The sequence below is a fragment of the Salvelinus alpinus genome, chromosome 32 (genome assembly GCF_045679555.1).
Source record: "Salvelinus alpinus chromosome 32, SLU_Salpinus.1, whole genome shotgun sequence".
NCBI classification, from domain to species: Eukaryota; Metazoa; Chordata; class Actinopteri; order Salmoniformes; family Salmonidae; genus Salvelinus; species Salvelinus alpinus.
The window spans coordinates 25,372,754-25,391,130 of record NC_092117.1 but is presented as its reverse complement, the minus strand read 5'-3'; the positions used below and the strand labels follow the sequence as shown (position 1 = coordinate 25,391,130).

General features: G+C 43.1%; 1 protein-coding gene across 1 annotated transcript in view; it reads left to right on the top strand.

The window, feature by feature from the left end:
* The window catches only part of LOC139562658 (heterogeneous nuclear ribonucleoprotein L-like), a 64,188-nt gene extending 46,945 nt beyond the window's left edge, over positions 1-17,243 (top strand). The window contains exons 7-13 of the mRNA XM_071380534.1: positions 6,750-6,815; positions 7,244-7,458; positions 12,783-12,904; positions 13,074-13,275; positions 14,621-14,678; positions 14,784-14,882; positions 15,591-17,243. Coding sequence (XP_071236635.1) covers positions 6,750-6,815; positions 7,244-7,458; positions 12,783-12,904; positions 13,074-13,275; positions 14,621-14,678; positions 14,784-14,882; positions 15,591-15,646 — 818 coding nt within the window. The 3' untranslated portion in view covers positions 15,647-17,243. The remainder of the gene's footprint in view (positions 1-6,749; positions 6,816-7,243; positions 7,459-12,782; positions 12,905-13,073; positions 13,276-14,620; positions 14,679-14,783; positions 14,883-15,590) is intronic.
* The last annotated feature ends 1,134 nt before the right edge of the window (positions 17,244-18,377 follow it).

Here is an 18,377-nt window from a genome sequence, read left to right as displayed (position 1 = left end):
ACTATTATTCTGACATTTCACATTCTTAAAATAAAGTGGAGATCCTAACTGACCTAGGGACATTTTTACTAGGATTAAATGTCAGGAATTGTGAGACTGAGTTTAAATGTAAACTTCCGACTTCAACTTTAGCTTGTTTTTGGTTCCAGGTTCAGGAATGTTTTACTTGGAGCTGACTGCAAATAGCATTGCTGGGGGATTTGATAAGTCATAGTCAATCGATCAATAATATAATAATACTCTTATCAAAGGTGTTTCTCTTTAATTTTACAATCTGTAGAAACTATGAGAATTGAAAGGTTCAGAACTTTTGTGAAACATCACAGCACAGTGGAAAATATATGGCAGCTAGAAATGAAACTGGATGGTCTTCAGAGATAGATGGGAGGGGTTGAGGGGAGTTGAAGGCTGGGACTTAAAACAAACAAAAGATAACCAATGTAAAAAATATACTGTCCATGAAATGTATATATAAACTGGAAGTGGAAGCCTAAGTATTGTTGTCCATTAGTTTACTCCAATTAGGGGAGGGGTGATAGAGTTAGGGAACAATAATAAAGGAAAATGTATTTTACAAAATATATATTTCAAATAATATATTTGACCCCCACAAATAGATGGGGGGATTGGAAATGATGCAGACAATTACATTGACAGAAGCCACAATCTATTTGCAATATTAAAGCTGATCTACCCACTAAAAAAGAAAGACAAAGATAATAATTGGCAATATCAAATGGTTTTGTGATGAATAAGCCATCTGATTCAATGAAATATAGAGTTCAATTTGTCTTTCTGGCCATAATTTAATTTAAAGTACTCCAAAGTTTTTTTCCATCATTCTTTATATCATTGATCTTAACTCCATAATACAGTTTTATCAATTTGTCAATTTGCGGTAAGTCAGCCAGTCAGATGTGCAGCCAGACTTATTTGCCACTCCCTTTGCCCCATCTCTTTCAACCATACAGTTTTTAAATTCCTCATCAATCCATGGAGCCTTAACAGTTCTAACAGTCAGTTTCTTAACAGGTGCATATTAATCAATAATAAATGAATCAAGTGCAGCGTCTGGATGCTTCTTATTAATCACATCAGACAAACAAATATTTTTAACATCATCCACGTAGTCACAGCAAAATCTTAATACACTACTTCAGGCCCAGCTTTTGGAACTTTGGCTTTCCTGGATATAGCCACCATATTGTGATCACTGCAGCCAATGGGTACGGATATAGCTTTAGAACAAAGTTCTACAGTATTAAAATGTGATGAATACATGTGGATGATCTTGTTCCTGTAGTGTTTGTAAACACCCTGGTAGGTTGATTAATAACCTGAACCAGATTAAAGGCACTGGTTACTCTCTTGATGAAAACCAGTCAATATTCAGGTTCCCAAGAAAGTAGACATTTCTGTTTACATCACATACACTAACAAGCATTTCACACATATTATTTAGATACTGACTGTTAGCACTTGGTGGCCTATAGCAATGCCCTGAAATAAAAGGCTTTCGATGTGCCAGGTGAACCTGCAACCACAACACTTCAATAACACTTGACATAAGGTCTTTACAGGGATATGGCTCTGAATATATATAGCAACACCTCCCCCTTAAGCATTTCTGTCTCTTCTATAGATGTTATATCCTTGTATTGATACTGCTGTATCATCAAATTAATTATCTGAGTCTCAGAAATGGCAAATATATAAACGTTATCTGATGTTAGCAAGTTATTGATTTCATGAACCTTGTTTCTAAGGCTACATATATTAACATGGGCCATTTTCAGCCCCTTCCTGGGTAGCTTATCAGAGATAGACATGATATGGAAAAGAGCAAACAAAGCAAGAGAAAAAAATATACATTCAGCAGTCCATTAATCAATGTGTGTGTGTGTGTGTGCGCTGCAGGGTTGAAGCTATCAACCCATAGGCTTGGCTCTTTCATCCCTTCCAGGCTTTTGGGAGGGCGGGTGGACAATGAGCCTGTCATAGCGGATGTAAGCAATGTCCCCACGCGCTCTGGCAGCTTTCATGTCTGGGATGCGTTATTTCCTTTTCTGGCGCACAGCTTCAGGATAGTCTTCGTTGAGGAAGATGTACCTTGAACCTCAGGAACTTTACCACTATCGGCCTGGGCCTGTTACCTGGGTCTGTTACCTGGGCCTGTTACCTGGGCCGGTGGTGAGTTTTCCAGTCCTGTGGGCACGCTCCACCTCAATCTTCCTGTGGTCCATCTTCAGTTTCTCTGAGATCATTTCCCTCACTTTGTCCTCAGACTCCGTCCAGGTCTCATGTGGAGATTCTGCAATTCCGTCCACAACCATGTTGTTCCGCCTTGATTGTCCCTCGAGTCTGATTTCTCCGTCATTGTTATCATGGATTCACACACAGAACTGATGTCCTCTCTCAATGACTTACAGATTGCTGTCATCTTGCCATTCTCCTGTTTCAACTCATCGAGCTGACCCTGGGAGAACTGCAAACTGTTCTTCAGGTCCTGGACCTCTCTGGTCAGGTCATCCATTAGTTTATTAGTTAACTCCACCAGTATTTGGACAAAACACTTGAAGCTATTTTCTTGTTGTTGTAACAACTGCTTGTAGAACTATTTTTGTTTGTTTAAAACTTCTTGTCAATAGGGGGGGCCATTTCGACTTTGTAAAAATTTAGTTCCCAAATTAAACTGCCTCGTACTCAATTCTTGCTCGTACAATATGCATATTATTATTACTATTGGATAGAAAACACTCTCTAGTTTCTAAAACCGTTTGAATTATATCTGTGAGTAAAACAGAACTCGAGTTGGAGCAATCTTCCTGTCAGGAAGTGAGAAATCTGAAATTGGGAACTCTGTTCCTGGGTCAGTTAAATAATTTGCAATTATTCTATTGGTCGACAAGCACTGCATGCGATTTCCCCTAGATGTCAGCAAGCGTTGAGAATTGGAATGGGGTTGCTAGGTAGATCTGAGGCAGTATAAATAGGCTTGGCACGAGGGGTGCACCCTTTTCATCGTTCGCCATGACGCAAGACATAACGTAGTTATTTTAAACCGAGTTATATCAGTTTACATGAGTATATTGCGATTTTCTGAATTTTCTTTGTCTTGCGTTTTGAAGAGTTGGGCATGTTTGGGCCACATAGCTAATGTTTGCTGCTAATTACACGGTTGAAGACAACATTCTACAGCCGAGCAACGATTATTATGGACAAAGGACACCTTGCCCAAGATTCTGATGGAAGCGCAACAAATAGTAAGAAGTCTTTATGCTGTTAATTCGTATTTATGTTGAAAAATGTTAAACAATAATTCCGCCATTAATTTCGGCACGGTCTCGCTGTAACGCACGCTGTATGTCGTAGTAACGTTAATTTTAAAAATCTAACACAGCGGTTGCATTAGGAACTAATGTATCTTTCATTTGCTGTCCAACCTGTATTTTTTAGTCAAGTTTACGATTAGTTATTGATTAGATTAGGTGCTACTCCAAGATGGCGCCGGACAGATTGCTTGAAGTTTGGCTACTAATCACATTGTATAACCACGATTTGTGCCGCTACATATGCACATTTTCGAACAAACCCTATATGCATTGTGTAATATGATGTTACAGGACTGTCATCTGATGAAGTTTATGAAGGTTAGTCAAAAATTATATATCTTTTGCTGGTTTGTTACGATCGCTAACCTTTGCTGCTGGTAAATGGCTTGTGTTTCTGGCTATTGTGGTAAGCTAATATAATGCTATATTGTGTTTTCGCTGTAAAACACTTAAAAAATCGGAAATATTGGCTGGATTCACAAGATGTTTGTCTTTCATTTGCTGTACACCATATATTTTTCAGAAATGTTTTATGATGAGTATTTAGGTATTTGACGTTGGTCTCTGTAATTATTCTGGCTGCTTCGGCGCTATTTCAGATTGCAGCTGCAATGTAGAACTGTGATTTATACCTGAAATATGCACATTTTTCTAACAAAACATATGCTATACAATAAATATGTTATCAGACTGTCATCTGATGAAGTTGTTTCTTGGTTAGTGACTATTTATATCTTTATTTGGTCGAAATTGTGATAGCTACCTATGCAGGGAAAAAATGGTGGAGAAAAAAAAGTTGTGTCTTTTGCTATGGTGGTTAGCTAATAGAAATACATATTGTGTCTTCCCTGTAAAACATTTTAAAAATCAGAAATGATGGCTGGATTCACAAGATGTGTATCTTTCATTTGGTGTCTTGGACTTGTGATTTCATGAACATTTTATTATATGATATCCCTGTGGCTTTAGGCTAGGCTATGCTAGTCAGCTTTTTTGATGGGGGGGGATCCCGGATCCGGGTTTGTGACTCGTTAGAGGTTAAAGATCCTTCACCTGTGATAGAGAGACACCACTGTCCTCAACGGTACTCCCGCCGGCTTTGGTCTTTGTTAGGATAGCAATGTGGCGGCAGGTAGCCTAGTGGTTAGAGCGTTTAGACTTGTAACCAAAAGGTTACAAGGTTAAGGTTAAGATCCAATCCCCGAGCTGACAAGGTATAAATCTGTTGTTCTTCCCTGGAACAAGACAGTTAACCCACTGTTCCTAGGCCGTCATTGAAAATAACAATTTGTTCTTAACTGACTTGCCTAGTTAAATAAATAAAATAAAATGTAGGTTACGCTGTTACTCCTCGCATTTCCAGACAGGGCAGTTCGCAGGGAAGATTGAAAACAACAAACAGCAGAGATCTAGAGAGCCACAAACCTGGGACAATCCGTGGTCCCTGCCACAATGGCTATCTGCATCGCGGGCTGCGTTTATGCTCTCAAGAAAACACCGCTAGCTTGATGGCAGCTAGCTATCATTTAGGCTAGCTTCTACACCAAGCAGCTCCTCAGACCCGGCCTTGGTTGGCAGGATCTCTGGACAGATAGTAGCAGACCCATCAACTGATGCCAACCGTGTCGCGGTTGATGCCAACGGTTGATGCCAACCGTGGATCGTTTTCCCTTCTACCAAAAGGACGAGGAGACTAGAGGAAATAGGGGGATTTGTGAGGGGAGGGGGATTTCAGGGTATTTGAGGGTATTCGTGGCCTGATTGTGGAGGGAGGGGCCGTAGCGTGAGATGGGGGGGGGGGGGGGGGGTGTAGGTGACTTACGCTTGCACAGCAGATAAAACAATGAACCCTGCTGCACGTCCCTAATTTGTGACTGAAGGTCACTCTGTCTGTTTGATGAGCTTTCTCTCTCTCAATAATACCCCTGTATATAGTCTCGTTATTTGTTACTTTTTGATTCGATTTTTTTGCTTAATTTTTTTTACTTCCCATTGGGTGGCGCACAATTGTCCCAGCATCGTCCGGTTAGGGGAGGGTTTGGCCGGGGTAGGCTGTCATTTTAAAATAAGAATTTGTTCTTAACTGACTTGCCTAGTTAAATAAAGGTAAAAAAATTATGATACGTTAGTTTATTTAGTAAATCTTTTCTTAACTCTATTGAACTGCATTGTTGGATAAGGGCTTGTAAGTAAGCATTTCATGGTACGGTCTACCTGTTGAATGCGGCGCATGTGACAAATAACATTTGATTTGAATATTTGATTTGAACTATTATTAGGCATGTTGAGGGCTCCTTTGGGACTGTTCTTGTGGGAGATGGGACTGCAGCTGCTCTTTGTCCATCCTGTGCCTCCATGTATCTCACTGTGATTCTGTGGCAGATGTGAACTGACTGTATGATGATGTAACACAGGTTGATGTTGTGCACTTGTGCTGAAAGAGACAACCTGTGCCAATAAAGCCAAGACCTCAGTGAGAGGGTTGCTGACTGTTCACGCTAGTGATGTAATTCAGGTACTATTCCTCCACCAATCTTTGTATTACAAATATAACAATGTTTCCCCCCTATTTAAAATGTTATATTTTATGTTTCTTTCTATTCTTGTGTTTTCTCTCTACTGTTCCTTGTCTATAGGTTGTGAAGGATTTAAATTGTATTTTTTAAAGTGAACTGCCGTTGGGGTTAACAGTAGGACCTACTTTTTAAAACATGTATTGGCGTCTTCTTCTCTCTGTGTGTATTAGTACAACATAGTACTACTATTTAAAGTGCTACTACTATGGTAAAGGTACAACTGTGGAGGCATTGTAGTCCTTCTAATGCAAATTATTACCAGGAGCATGCTCTAATAGAGCGGCAGGTGTTGGGCCAGTAACTGAAAGGTTGCTTGTTTGAATACTGGAGCCGACAAGGTGAAAAATCTGTTGCTGTGCCCTTGAGCAAGGCACAACCCTAATTGCTCTAGGGGTGCTGTACAATGATGACCCTACTCTTTGTGGGTGTCTCAGGGGGAGTTGGGATATGCAAGAAACACATTTCTATTACACACTTGTGTGTAACAGGACAAATATAAGCCCCCCTCCAAAAGTATTATTATGTGTGTTAATCAATAGCATTTTTTCCATATGTAGCTTTGACTTCATTATTGTGCCCTGTTGTGTCTTATGCCTGCACTGTTACTATGTGAACTTGTAATGTAAAGTAAGATGTCAACAGAGAGTGGGTTTCCCCAGTCGGTGTACTCATACTCCCCTGTAATGTCACAGGGTTTCTGTCGCCTCTAATTATTCTGATTCTTTACTTCCAATGACCTTTCTATCAGTGTGTCTATGTGAATAGCACCTATTTGAATTTGTAGCCCAGAGCCATTTACCTCATACTCTCTCCCTATGTTGTGGATGTGTTGATGTTTCAGAGCGTGGGAAGGGCAGGCAGGCCATACTGGGAGAGCACCCGTCCTCTTACGGAGACAATGGATACGGTAAGATCCCGCCTCTCAGCACCAAAACACTACCATATTACTTAGTGTATCGGCTTCCTCCATCTCTAGACACAAACTGCTACATTATCCACCCCATCCACACTCCTTATTCCTCAGGTGAAACCCTGCACAACCACCTCTATGCCTCGGATGGTATAGATTCCCAAGTTTATCTGAAGGTGAGAGGATTAGAGAGTAGAGACCTCCCACCCTGCTTTGTCTCCAGAGGCTACCCATACATAACCCACCTCCAGACTCCTTTTACCATCAGGGTTGTGTTTAGTAGGATCAAACAGGACAAGAAAGTAGTAGCTGACCTCCTCCATTTCAAAATGTTTTATCCAGTTTCATGCCTACTGAACACAACTCAGGTGGAAGTGAAAGTTGTAACCCCTCCTCCTCCTTTCCCCTTGTGTTATGTATTCCAGGGTCACACTGCCCCCTGCTGCCTCTCCCAGGGAACAGCAGGTACAAGCTGAGCTCCCACGACATCCCAGAGGTGGTGGCTTACCCCCTGCCCCAAAGCTCCTCTTACAACAACCACGGCTCTAGCTCTGTCGCCATGGTGAGCGGCCTGCACCCCACCAAGATGAACTGCACCCGCATCTTCAACCTTTTCTGTCTCTATGGCAACATCGAAAAGGTCAGCAGCAGAGGTCCACCTTAGGAGGGACTTGAGGGCATCCATGTGTGTGTTTGTGATAGTTTGAGTGTGAATGAACATTTCTTTGATGAATTCATTTTTTGTTGTTGTCAGTGTGTGTTATTCTGTTTGAAGTATTTCTGTTTGAAGTAGGTGTGCTAAAGCAGTAGTTCTCAATCTCTCCTGGTGACCCACAACTGTTCCATGGATTTAATCTATTCCAGAGCTAGCACATCTGATTCATGGCGCCGGAGAAGATGGCTGACGTTTTACCTGCTCCTAACCAACTGTGGGGGGTTTTTCTCTGTTTTTTTTTGTTGTTTGTAACTTATTTTTTAACTTATTCTGTACATAATGTTGCTACTACCGTCTCTTATGACCGGAAATAACTTCTGGACATCAGAACAGCAATTACTCACCACGAACTGGCAAAAGCTATTTTTTTCTTTAACGAGTCCGACGAGCCCGACGTGAAAGACATACTGCTTTCCCGGGAACAGGCCCAAATCCCCATCATTTGCGTGAAGAGAAGACAGAGAAAAAGAGGTCGGAGGTCGAGCTGCATTCTGAGAATTCGTAGGCGATCGGGGGGAAAAACACTGCCTTCCGTTCTACTAGCTAACATGCAATCATTGGAAAATAAAAACAACGACCTACGAGGAAGATTAAACTACCAACGGGACATTTAAAAACGGTAATATCTTATGCTTCACTGAGTCGTGGCTGAACAATGACATTATCAACATACAGCTGGCTGGTTATACGCTATATCGGCAGGATAGAGCAGCTGTGTCTGGTAAAACAAGGGGGCGGACTATGTATATTTGTAAACAAATTCTAAGGAAGTCTCAAGGTTTTGCTCACCTGAGGTAGAGTATCTCATGATAAGCTGTAGACCACACTATCTACCTAGAGAGTTTTCTTCTGTATTTTTTGTAGCTGTTTACATACCACCACAGACCAATGCTGACACTAAGATCGCACTCAATGAGCTGTATTCCGCCATAAGCAAACAGGAAAACGCTCATCCAGAGGCGGCGCTCCTAGTGGCCGGGACATTAATGCAGGGAAACTTAGATCCGCTTTACAAAATTTCTATCAGCATGTTAAATGTGTAACCAGAGGGAAAAAAACTCTAGACCACCTTTACTCCACACACAGAGACGTGTACAAAGCTCTCCCTTGCCCTCCATTTGGCAAATCTGACCATAATTCTATCCTCCTTATTCCTGCTTACAAGCAAAAATTAGAGCAGGAAGCACCAGTGACTCGGTCAATAACAAAGTGGTCAGATGAAGCAGATGCTAAGCTACCGGACTGTTTTGCGAGCACAGACTGGAATATGTTCCGGGATTCTTCTGATGGCATTGAGGAGTATGCCACATCAGTCATTGGCTTTATCAATAAGTGCATCGATGACGTCGTCCCCACAGTGACCGTACGTACATACCCCAACCAGAAGCCATGGATTACAGGCATCATCTGCACTGAGCTAACGGGTAGAGCTGCCGCTTTCAAGGAGCGGGACTCTAACCCAGAAGCTTATAAGAAATCCCACTATGCCCTCTGATGAACCATCAAACAGGCAAAGCGTCAATACAGGACTAAGATTGAATTATACTACACCGGCTCTGATGCTCGTCGAATGTGGCAGGGCTTGAGAACTATTACGGACTACAAAGGGAAACACAACCGAGAGCTGCCCAGTGACACGAGCCTACCAGACGAGCTAAACTAGTCCGATGCTCACTTTGATGCAAACAACACTGAAACATGCATGAGAGCACCAGCTGTTCCGGACGACTGTGTGATCACGCTCTCCACAGCCGATGTGAGTAAGACCTTTAACTTCTTGAGAATACAGGGGGTGCTATTTTCCCATTAGCATAATTTGCTCTACAGATTAAACTGCCTCTTATTCAATTATTGCTCTTACTATATGCATATAAATAATACCATTGGAAAGAAAACAATCTCTAGTTTCTAAAACCGTTTCAATTTTGTCTCTGAGTGATACAGAAGTCATTTGACAGCACTTTCCATGACCAAGAAGAAAAAAGCAAGATGTGTATGCCAGCTTCAACGCTCTGCCTATATATGGTCGTGCCCCCTATGACCCGAAACACACCTCATTGGCCTTCCTCTGGGTGTCAAGAGGACGTCAGAGGAAAAATATCTTGTTTATCTGGGACTGACGTGAAATGAGAGCTAATTCTTTGGCGTGACCGACAACTTCCGGTTGTCTAAATCGTGCGACTTGTAGCTGCGATTGTCTTCTGTTGTGCGGCCATTATGGATGAAAACTATCTCCGTCTCGAAGTTTGTTTGATACATGTGACCAGATCATCGTAATGTATGTTTTTTCAATATAGTTTAATCAGATTATTTGAATTTTTTCGGGAGTTTTGTGGTGTTCCGTTGTCTGAATTTATTTACGTTTGAGAGATCCGTGCCACTCGACCAGTACCTGTGCTAAATGGAGTGGGAAAGGAACAATTCTGAACGGAACCAACGACTCATCTTGACAAAGGACACTTTGATCAACATTCTGATGAAAGATCAGCCATAGTAAGACCCAATTTACGATGTTATATCATATCTGTTGTGCATGTGAACTGGCCGTGGGCGCCTAGCCGAATCTGCCTGGTATAGCTATGCTAATTTAGCGCTACATTTTGTTTTCGTTATAAAACATTTCATAAATCTGAAATATTGTTTGGATTCACCAGATGTTGGGCTTTCAATATCTGTACGCTGTGTATTTTTCTGAAATGTTTTAAGATGAGTAATTCGTTATATGACGTTGGTCTCTGTAATTGTTCTGGCTGGGTCAGCACTATTTCAGATTGCAGCTGCAATGTAGAACTGTGATTTATACCTGAAAAATGCACATTTTTCCCAAAAAAAACTATGCTATACCATAAATATGTTATCAGACTGTCATCTTATGAAGTTGTTTCTTGGTTAGTGGCTATATATATTTTTATTTAGTCGAATTAGTGATAGCTACTGACGCAGGAAAAAGCTGTTGGGAGTAAAAAAATCGTGTCCTTTGCTAACGTGGTTAGCTAATAGATTTACATATTGTGTCTTCCCTGTAAAACATTTTAAAAATCTGAAATGGTGGCTTTATTCACAAGACCTGTATCTTTCATCTGGTGTCTTGGACTTGTGATTTAATGATATTTAGATGCTACAAGTTACTTGTGACGCTATGCTACTCAGTGGGGGGGGGGGTGGGGGGTGCTACCGGATCAGGGTTGGTGACTCGTGAGAATTAAACAGGACAGCATTCACAAGGCTGCAGGGCTATACGGATTATCAGGACGTGTACTACGAGCATGCGCTGACCAACTGGCAAGTGTCTTCACTGACATTTTCACCCTCTCCCTGTCCGAGTCTGTAATGTTTTAAGCAGACCACCATAGTCTCTGTGCCCAAGAACACTAAGGTAACCTGCCTAAATGACTACCGACTCGTAGCACTCACGTATGTAGCCATGAAGTTCTTTGAAAGGATGATCATGGTTCACATCAACACCATTATCCCAGAAACCACTCCAATTTGCGTACCGCCTTAACAGATCCACAGATGATGCAATCTCTATTGCACTCCACACTGCCCTTTCCCACCTGGACAAAAGGAACACCTATGTGAGAATGCTATTCATTGACTACAGCTCAGCATTCAACACCATAGTGCCCTCAAAGCTCATCAATAAGCTAAGGACCCTGGGACTAAACACCTCCCTCTGCAACTGGATCCTGGACTTCCTGACGGGCCGCCCCCAGGTGGTAAGGGTAGGTAACAACACATCCGCCACACTGATCCTCAACACAGGGGACCCTCGGGTGCATGCTCAGTCCCCTCCTGTACTCCCTGTTCACTCATGACTGCACGGCCAGGCATGACTCCAACACCATCATTAAGTTTGCTGATGACACAACAGTAGTAGGCATGGTCACCGACAATGACGAGACAGCCTATAGGGAGGAGGTCAGAGACCTGGCCATGTGGTGTCAGGACAACAACCTCTCCCTTAACGTGATCAAGACAAAGGAGATGATTGTGGACTGCAGGAAAAGAGCATGCCCCCATTCTCATCAATGAGGCTGTGTTGGTGCAGGTTGAGAGCTTCAAGTTCCTTGGTGTCAGGATGCATCACCAACAAACTAACATGGTCAAACACACCAAGAAAGTCGTGAAGAGGGCACAACAAAACCTATTCCCCCTCAGGAGACTGAAAAGATTTGGCATGGGTCCTCAGATCCTCAAAAGGTTCTACAGCTGCACCATCGAGAGCATCCTGACTGGTTGCATCACTGCCTGGTATGGCAACTGCTCAGCCTCCGACCGCAAGGCACTACAGAGGGTAATACGTACAGCCCAGTACATCACTGGTGCTAAGCTGCCTGCCATCCAAGACCTCTATACCAGGCGGTGTCAGAGGAAGGCCCATAAAATTGTCAAAGACTCCAGCCACCCTAGTCATAGACTGTTATCTCTGCTACCGCATGGCAGCGGTACTGGAGCGACAAGTCTATGTCCAAGAGTCTTCTAAACAGCTTCTACCCCCAAGTCATAAGTCTCCTGAACATCTAATCAAATGGCAACCCAGACTATTTCCATTGCCCCCCCAACCCCTCTTTTACGCCGCTGCTACTCTCTGTTATTATCTATGCATAGTCACTTTAATAACTCTACCGGCATGTAGCCTTGTGGTTAGAGGTCTGGGCCAGTAACCGAAAGGTTGCTAGATCGAATCCCTGAGCTGACAATGTAAAATCTGTTGTTCTGCCCCTGAACAAAGCAGTTAACCCACTTTTCCTAGGCCGTCATTGTAAATAAGAATTTGTTCTTAAATGACTTGCCTAGTTAAATAAAGGTTAAATCAAATAAATAACGAAACCTACATGTACATATTACCTCGACTAACCGGTGCCCCCGCACATTGACTCTGTACCGGTACCCCCTGTATATAGTCTTGTTATTGTTATTTTACTGCTGTTCTTTAATTACTTGTTCCTTTTATTTCTTATTCTTATTAGTATTTTTTAAACTGCATTGTTGGTTAGGGGCTTGTAAGTAAGCATTTCACTGTTGTATTCAGCGCATTAAAATTTGATTTGATTCAAATTGTCAACTAATTATCAAGCCCTTGACTAAGTCAATCAGGTTAGCTAGTTCAGGGTGAAACAAAATTGTGAAATGTCTGGCTGGCCCCGAGGAGAGGTTTGAGAACCACTGTGCTAAAGGTGTATGTAGCTATATAGTATTTGAGGCTTGCTATGCACATCATGTGTCTAAATCTGTGTGTGTGGCAGGTGAAGTTCATGAAGAGTGTCCCGGGCACTGCCCTAGTAGAGATGGGGGATGAGTATGCAGTGGACAGGGCCATCACTCACCTCAACAGCATCAAGGTGTTTGGCAAGCGGCTTAATGTCTGGTGAGTGTCCTTGTTAGCATGTTAGAGGATAGCTTAGCACCTGCAGTATTCAACCACGGAATTAATGTTATTATCTTGCATTTTTTTACTCATTCTTTGTATTCCATTCCCTTCCTCTCCATTTCTCTCTTCCTCCTCTCTCCCTCTCTCTCTTTCTCTCTCTCTCCAGTGTGTCCAAGCAGCATGCGGTCATCCCCAGCCAGGTGTTTGAGCTGGAGGACGGCAGCAGCAGCTATAAGGACTTTGCCATGACCAGGAACAACCGCTTCACCAGCCAAGGCCAGGCCTCCAAGAACATCATCCAGCCACCCTCCTGTGTGTTGCACTACTACAACGTTCCTCCCTGCATCTCAGAGGACCAGCTACTGAGGGTAGGGCTGTCATAATGTCAATGGTAGCGATAGGATGTGAGCAGAAGCCTGAGGGGTTGTGGGTCAAGGCTAGGGAACGGGATATAGGAAGTAAGGTAAGGTTTATGGTTAACTCCCATCCTGTATACTGCACTACTGCAACGTCCCATCTGAAAGTAGCAGCTGCTGAGGTTATGGCTGGAATGACAGGGTAGGGTATGGGGAAGGGTTTCTGAGGTCTGTATGGGGAAGGGTTTCTGAGGTCTGTATGGGGAAGGGTTTCTGAGGTCTGTATGGGGAAGGGTTTCTGAGGTCTGTATGGGGAAGGGTTTCTGAGGTCTGTATGGGGAAGGGTTTCTGAGGTCTGTATGGGGAAGGGTTTCTGAGGTCTGTATGGGGAAGGGTTTCTGAGGTCTGTATGGGGAAGGGTTTCTGAGGTCTGTATGGGGAAGGGTTTCTGAGGTCTGTATGGGGAAGGGTTTCTGAGGTCTGTATGGGGAAGGGTTTCTGAGGTCTGTATGGGGAAGGGTTTCTGAGGTCTGTATGGGGTAGGGTTTCTGAGGTCTGTATGGGGAAGGGTTTCTGAGGTCTGTATGGGGAAGGGTTTCTGAGGTCTGTATGGGGAAGGGTTTCTGAGGTCTGTATGGGGAAGGGTTTCTGAGATCTGTATGGGGTAGGGTTTCTGAGGTCTGTATGGGGTAGGGTTTCTGAGGTCTGTATGGGGTAGGGTTTCTGAGGTCTGTATGGGGAAGGGTTTCTGAGGTCTGTATGGGGAAGGGTTTCTGAGGTCTGTATGGGGAAGGGTTTCTGAGGTCTGTATGGGGAAGGGTTTCTGAGGTCTGTATGGGGTAGGGTTTCTGAGGTCTGTATGGGGAAGGGTTTCTGAGGTCTGTATGGGGAAGGGTTTCTGAGGTCTGTATGGGGAAGGGTTTCTGAGGTCTGTATGGGGAAGGGTTTCTGAGGTCTGTATGGGGAAGGGTTTCTGAGGTCTGTATGGGGAAGGGTTTCTGAGGTCTGTATGGGGAAGGGTTTCTGAGGTCTGTATGGGGAAGGGTTTAGCGTTGACTCTCATCCTGTGAGCTGCACTATTACAAGCCCCTCCCCCTACATTTCAGAGGGCCAGCTGGATCTTGGAAGGAGGGTGGATATTTGATGTTTGGTGGATAGGGGGCCTAAGAGATTAAACTCTTTTGCTGAACAATTACTTCCATAGAAGAAGCGGCCCACTGATGGATCTACCAGTCATTCACTGTCAATGATCTCTGTAGTTTGACCGTTATTGAAGAGCTCCATCTTGTGGATGTGGTTAGAAAAACATGAGCGTTGTCTCAGCTGTCCTTGTTGACTGTTGTTTGATTTCTTACAGCTATGCTCAGAGCATGATGTGCCAGGTTTCACCAAGTTCAAGATGTTTGATGCAAAGCGTAAGTTTAGCATTTTGTTCACTTTTTAAAAATGTTGTTAGGCTGTTGAAGGAGTTAGCTGTACTGTCATACTTACGTTGTCCTACTGTCCTCTCTTGTCATCAGCCTCCTCCAAAACTATCTCTGGGTTGTTAGAGTTTGACTCCAAGACGCACGCGGTCGAGGTCTTGACCGTCCTAAACCACTACCAGATCAGAATACCAAGTAAGTGACCAGATGGCCTTGCTTTCCTCAACAGTGACCGCACTCTAGCACCAAACACTCCACCGTTAGTAGTCACTCTCAGCAGGATAACTGAGTGTGTCACATAGTCAGAGAAATGCCCAGAGAAATTGGATTCAGACCAAATTTACCTGAAGACTAAATCCTATCTTACATTCAATCTACCCCTTTACTGCACTGGCATAGTCTGTCTTATTGCCACACTATTATTCCTGAGTGAAATAGCATGGGGAACATGTTATAAAATCCAAGGGGGAGAACTCTGTCAATGCTGTCTGTCCTAGAAGCAGGTGGTTGATTTTCACAATATTTATCCTGTCTGTTGGTTGGCTCCACAGGTGTTTCAGCCTGGCCCTATGGCGTTGGTTGTCATCAGAGAGGGAGATTAGGTGTGTGTGTGTGTGTGTGTGTGTGTGTGTGTGTGTGTGTGTGTGTGTGTGTGTGTGTGTGTGTGTCATGAGACAGGGAGCACACTAGGACCGGAGTCTGTGCACCATCTGCTGCACACCTTTTTCTCTTCTCAGACCAGACTTCACGCTGCTGTGTTCAGAATTCTCCCTGCCAATGTCCCCAACAGAGTGAACATGTGTGTGGGCATGCCATGTGAGCATGTGTGTTTGTTTATGTGTAGGAATATGTTTGAGTGTGTGTATAGTAGGTGTGTAACCCAGTGTGTCTGACCTTTTCCAGATGGCTCTAACCCCTACACCCTGAAGCTGTGCTTCTCCACGTCCTCTCACCTCTGAGGAACTCAGGACCAGGGCACCAGCAGGACTGACCAGAGCCCAGCAGGAGATGGAGAGAGAGAAAGGAAGGATGGGGCTGGGAGGGACAGAGTACTGAGCTAACAAGACACTGAGACTCACTGTCTCCCGTTGTCTCCCGTTGAAGTGGAGAAGACTACTGAAACACACAAGTGTGAAACACTGGAAAATTGCTGAAGAGGTTTTCTCTTGTACCTCTTATTTTCTAGTATTTTCTGTTCTGTTAGTTTTTAAGTTGTCTCTATATAGAGAGAGCCAATCAGAACTAAGAACAGAGAGACGACACCCTCTCTTCCCAGCGTCCATTGGGGCTGAGCATGGTACTGTAATGTAACAGATGACCACTGAAAAGACTTGTGGACAGAATGAGATTACCTGCCAATTTTTGCATTGTGTTCGAAGACTGAATAGAGGACGTCCAATATGCATCCATGCTGGTGAAGACTATCCAAAATGGTCGCCATATTTATGGGTTGACAGTGCTGCATTTATGCTCACCTTATGTAGTTGAGCAGCAGAAACTCAGTCGGTACTCCAGTGGAACAATGTGTCAATATGAATTTAAAATCGCTCTGTAACATGTAAATGTGTATAGAATTGAAATGAAAGCTCTGCTATAGAGGGTTGGGACAGGGGAGCGGGTGATAGTATTCATCTTATTTGAGGTCATTGTGTCAGCAGGTGTTTTGCTTTGGAGTGGACCGTTTAATGATGCGTTTTAGACACTGTGTTTGTACGATGTTTACACGTGAAGAGCCCATGGTCTGTGTAGTATGTCAGTGTTTTGGGGCACACTGTTTGAATGTTAGTACTGGGTTCAGTGTAGTATCATGGCTCGCCTGCACTGGTTCAGTGTCAGTAGTTTTGTACATTCAGACTGTTTTAGTGTTTAGTGACACGCCGATATGTCTTATGTTCACAAAATGGCTGTATCCAGAATCATTATACATCACCCCTAGCTCTTTGCCTCATTAATTAGCAAATATTTTGATATTAATTAGTATATTTAAAACATTTATGAACATTTTCAGATTTCCTAATCCCTCAAATACCTAAGGTTATTTGGGAACAGCCCTGTCAAAGAGTGTAACAAATAATATGACTGTACAAATTCTTTGCACAACAAATTTGGAATCCCATTTTACTTGCAAAATAAGGAAATTACATGTTAAAGCCAAATTCCATTGGTCTACTCTGTATGTACTACTGTATAACATGAGCAATTACATACAGTACAAAACTTAAGGTGTTAATCAACCTTTCTGCAAGTAGCAAATTGCTATTGTATCTGCTGCAGGGGAGGCTTATCCAGGCACAGGATCAGGTTTGGTTGGTTCTGGATGCATCCTGAGAATGTGACATTCATTAAGCATTCAACAGTCTACAGATCCTCTTACATTTTATTATTCCAGAATTGTTCCACATTCCGACTTCCATTTCAAAAGCCTGGAGTTACCATAAACAGGAGTCTTGTGCTTAAGTTCATGTTATCATCAAATGTAAGACACTACACGCATGTTCAGGTGGGCAGATCCCATGACTTCCATGTCTGACTGGTCATTAAATGGCGTTGTATCTATGGCTTTGTGGTGGATTTTATGGAGTTTTGTGATCTGTGCCAGTGTTAGTCACTGGAGTGACACCAGAATAGAATCCTCATGCACACTACTGATTGTGCATTATCCTGCCCTATGAGCTTTGAGAACACACTCCAATGAATTCCCTTAAACAAACTTCAGAGGACCCCTCTGCACACAAATGTATCTCTGAGGGCATAACTTGTTCAAATAGAACACTGCAGCCTTTGCTTTCTAGAGTCCCTATTGTCAATAAAGGAAAGTACCTTCCCACAGCTAAAGCTTTACTTTTCATGACTTGACAAGAAGGCTCTTTACATTGTAATGTGGGGAGAGCTGCTTGGGAGGACATGAGAAAGAACAGGAAAGGTGAGGATGAAAACTGAGACACACACAGTAACATTATTAGGGATAGTTATTTTCCCTGTGCTCAGCTAGTGACATGTACTTGAATAACAAACATGACTTGCTCTTTCAACTCTTAACACTAAGAAAAACACAAACTTATACAAACCCAAGTGGGCACACACTTACAAACACCTCTCTCTCCTATCTCTCTCTTTTTCACACTCCAGCCTGTTCTCTAGCTTTGCTGCACACTCCTACACACACCCTTGGTGCCCAGTAATCCGTTGGGGAACGCTGGTCTCTCGTGACCCTCTCTAAATTTACAGCGGCCTGTTGCTGTTCCCTGTGTGGGTCTCTCATATTTCTCTAGCCGGCTGCGACACTAATAATAGCAGTGCTGCGACACAGTTTACTCCAGTCTGAGCCGAGGAGGGTACCTCTCTCTCTCTCTCCTTTTCTAGTTCCCTGGCTTTCTTTATTTAGCCACTGACCCGCTCCTCTTTTCTCTTTGGAACTGAGGGCAGGTCACAGGCTCATTAGCATATTAAGGCTGTATGCATGTTTTTATCATTACTGGGTCTTATGGTCAGCATTTAATCAGAGTATTATGAGTGCTATACTGAAGGTGATAAAAAACCAACAGCAAGGATTTAAGAGGAAGATAGTAGCTCATATGAACTTACACAGACTTCACATGAGCAGAGAGGGAGGGGCTGTAATAAGAAAGTCAGAATAAGCACAGACGTGCTCCAGCTCTTTGTGTCCCAGTTTTCTAGGTTAGCCAGGCC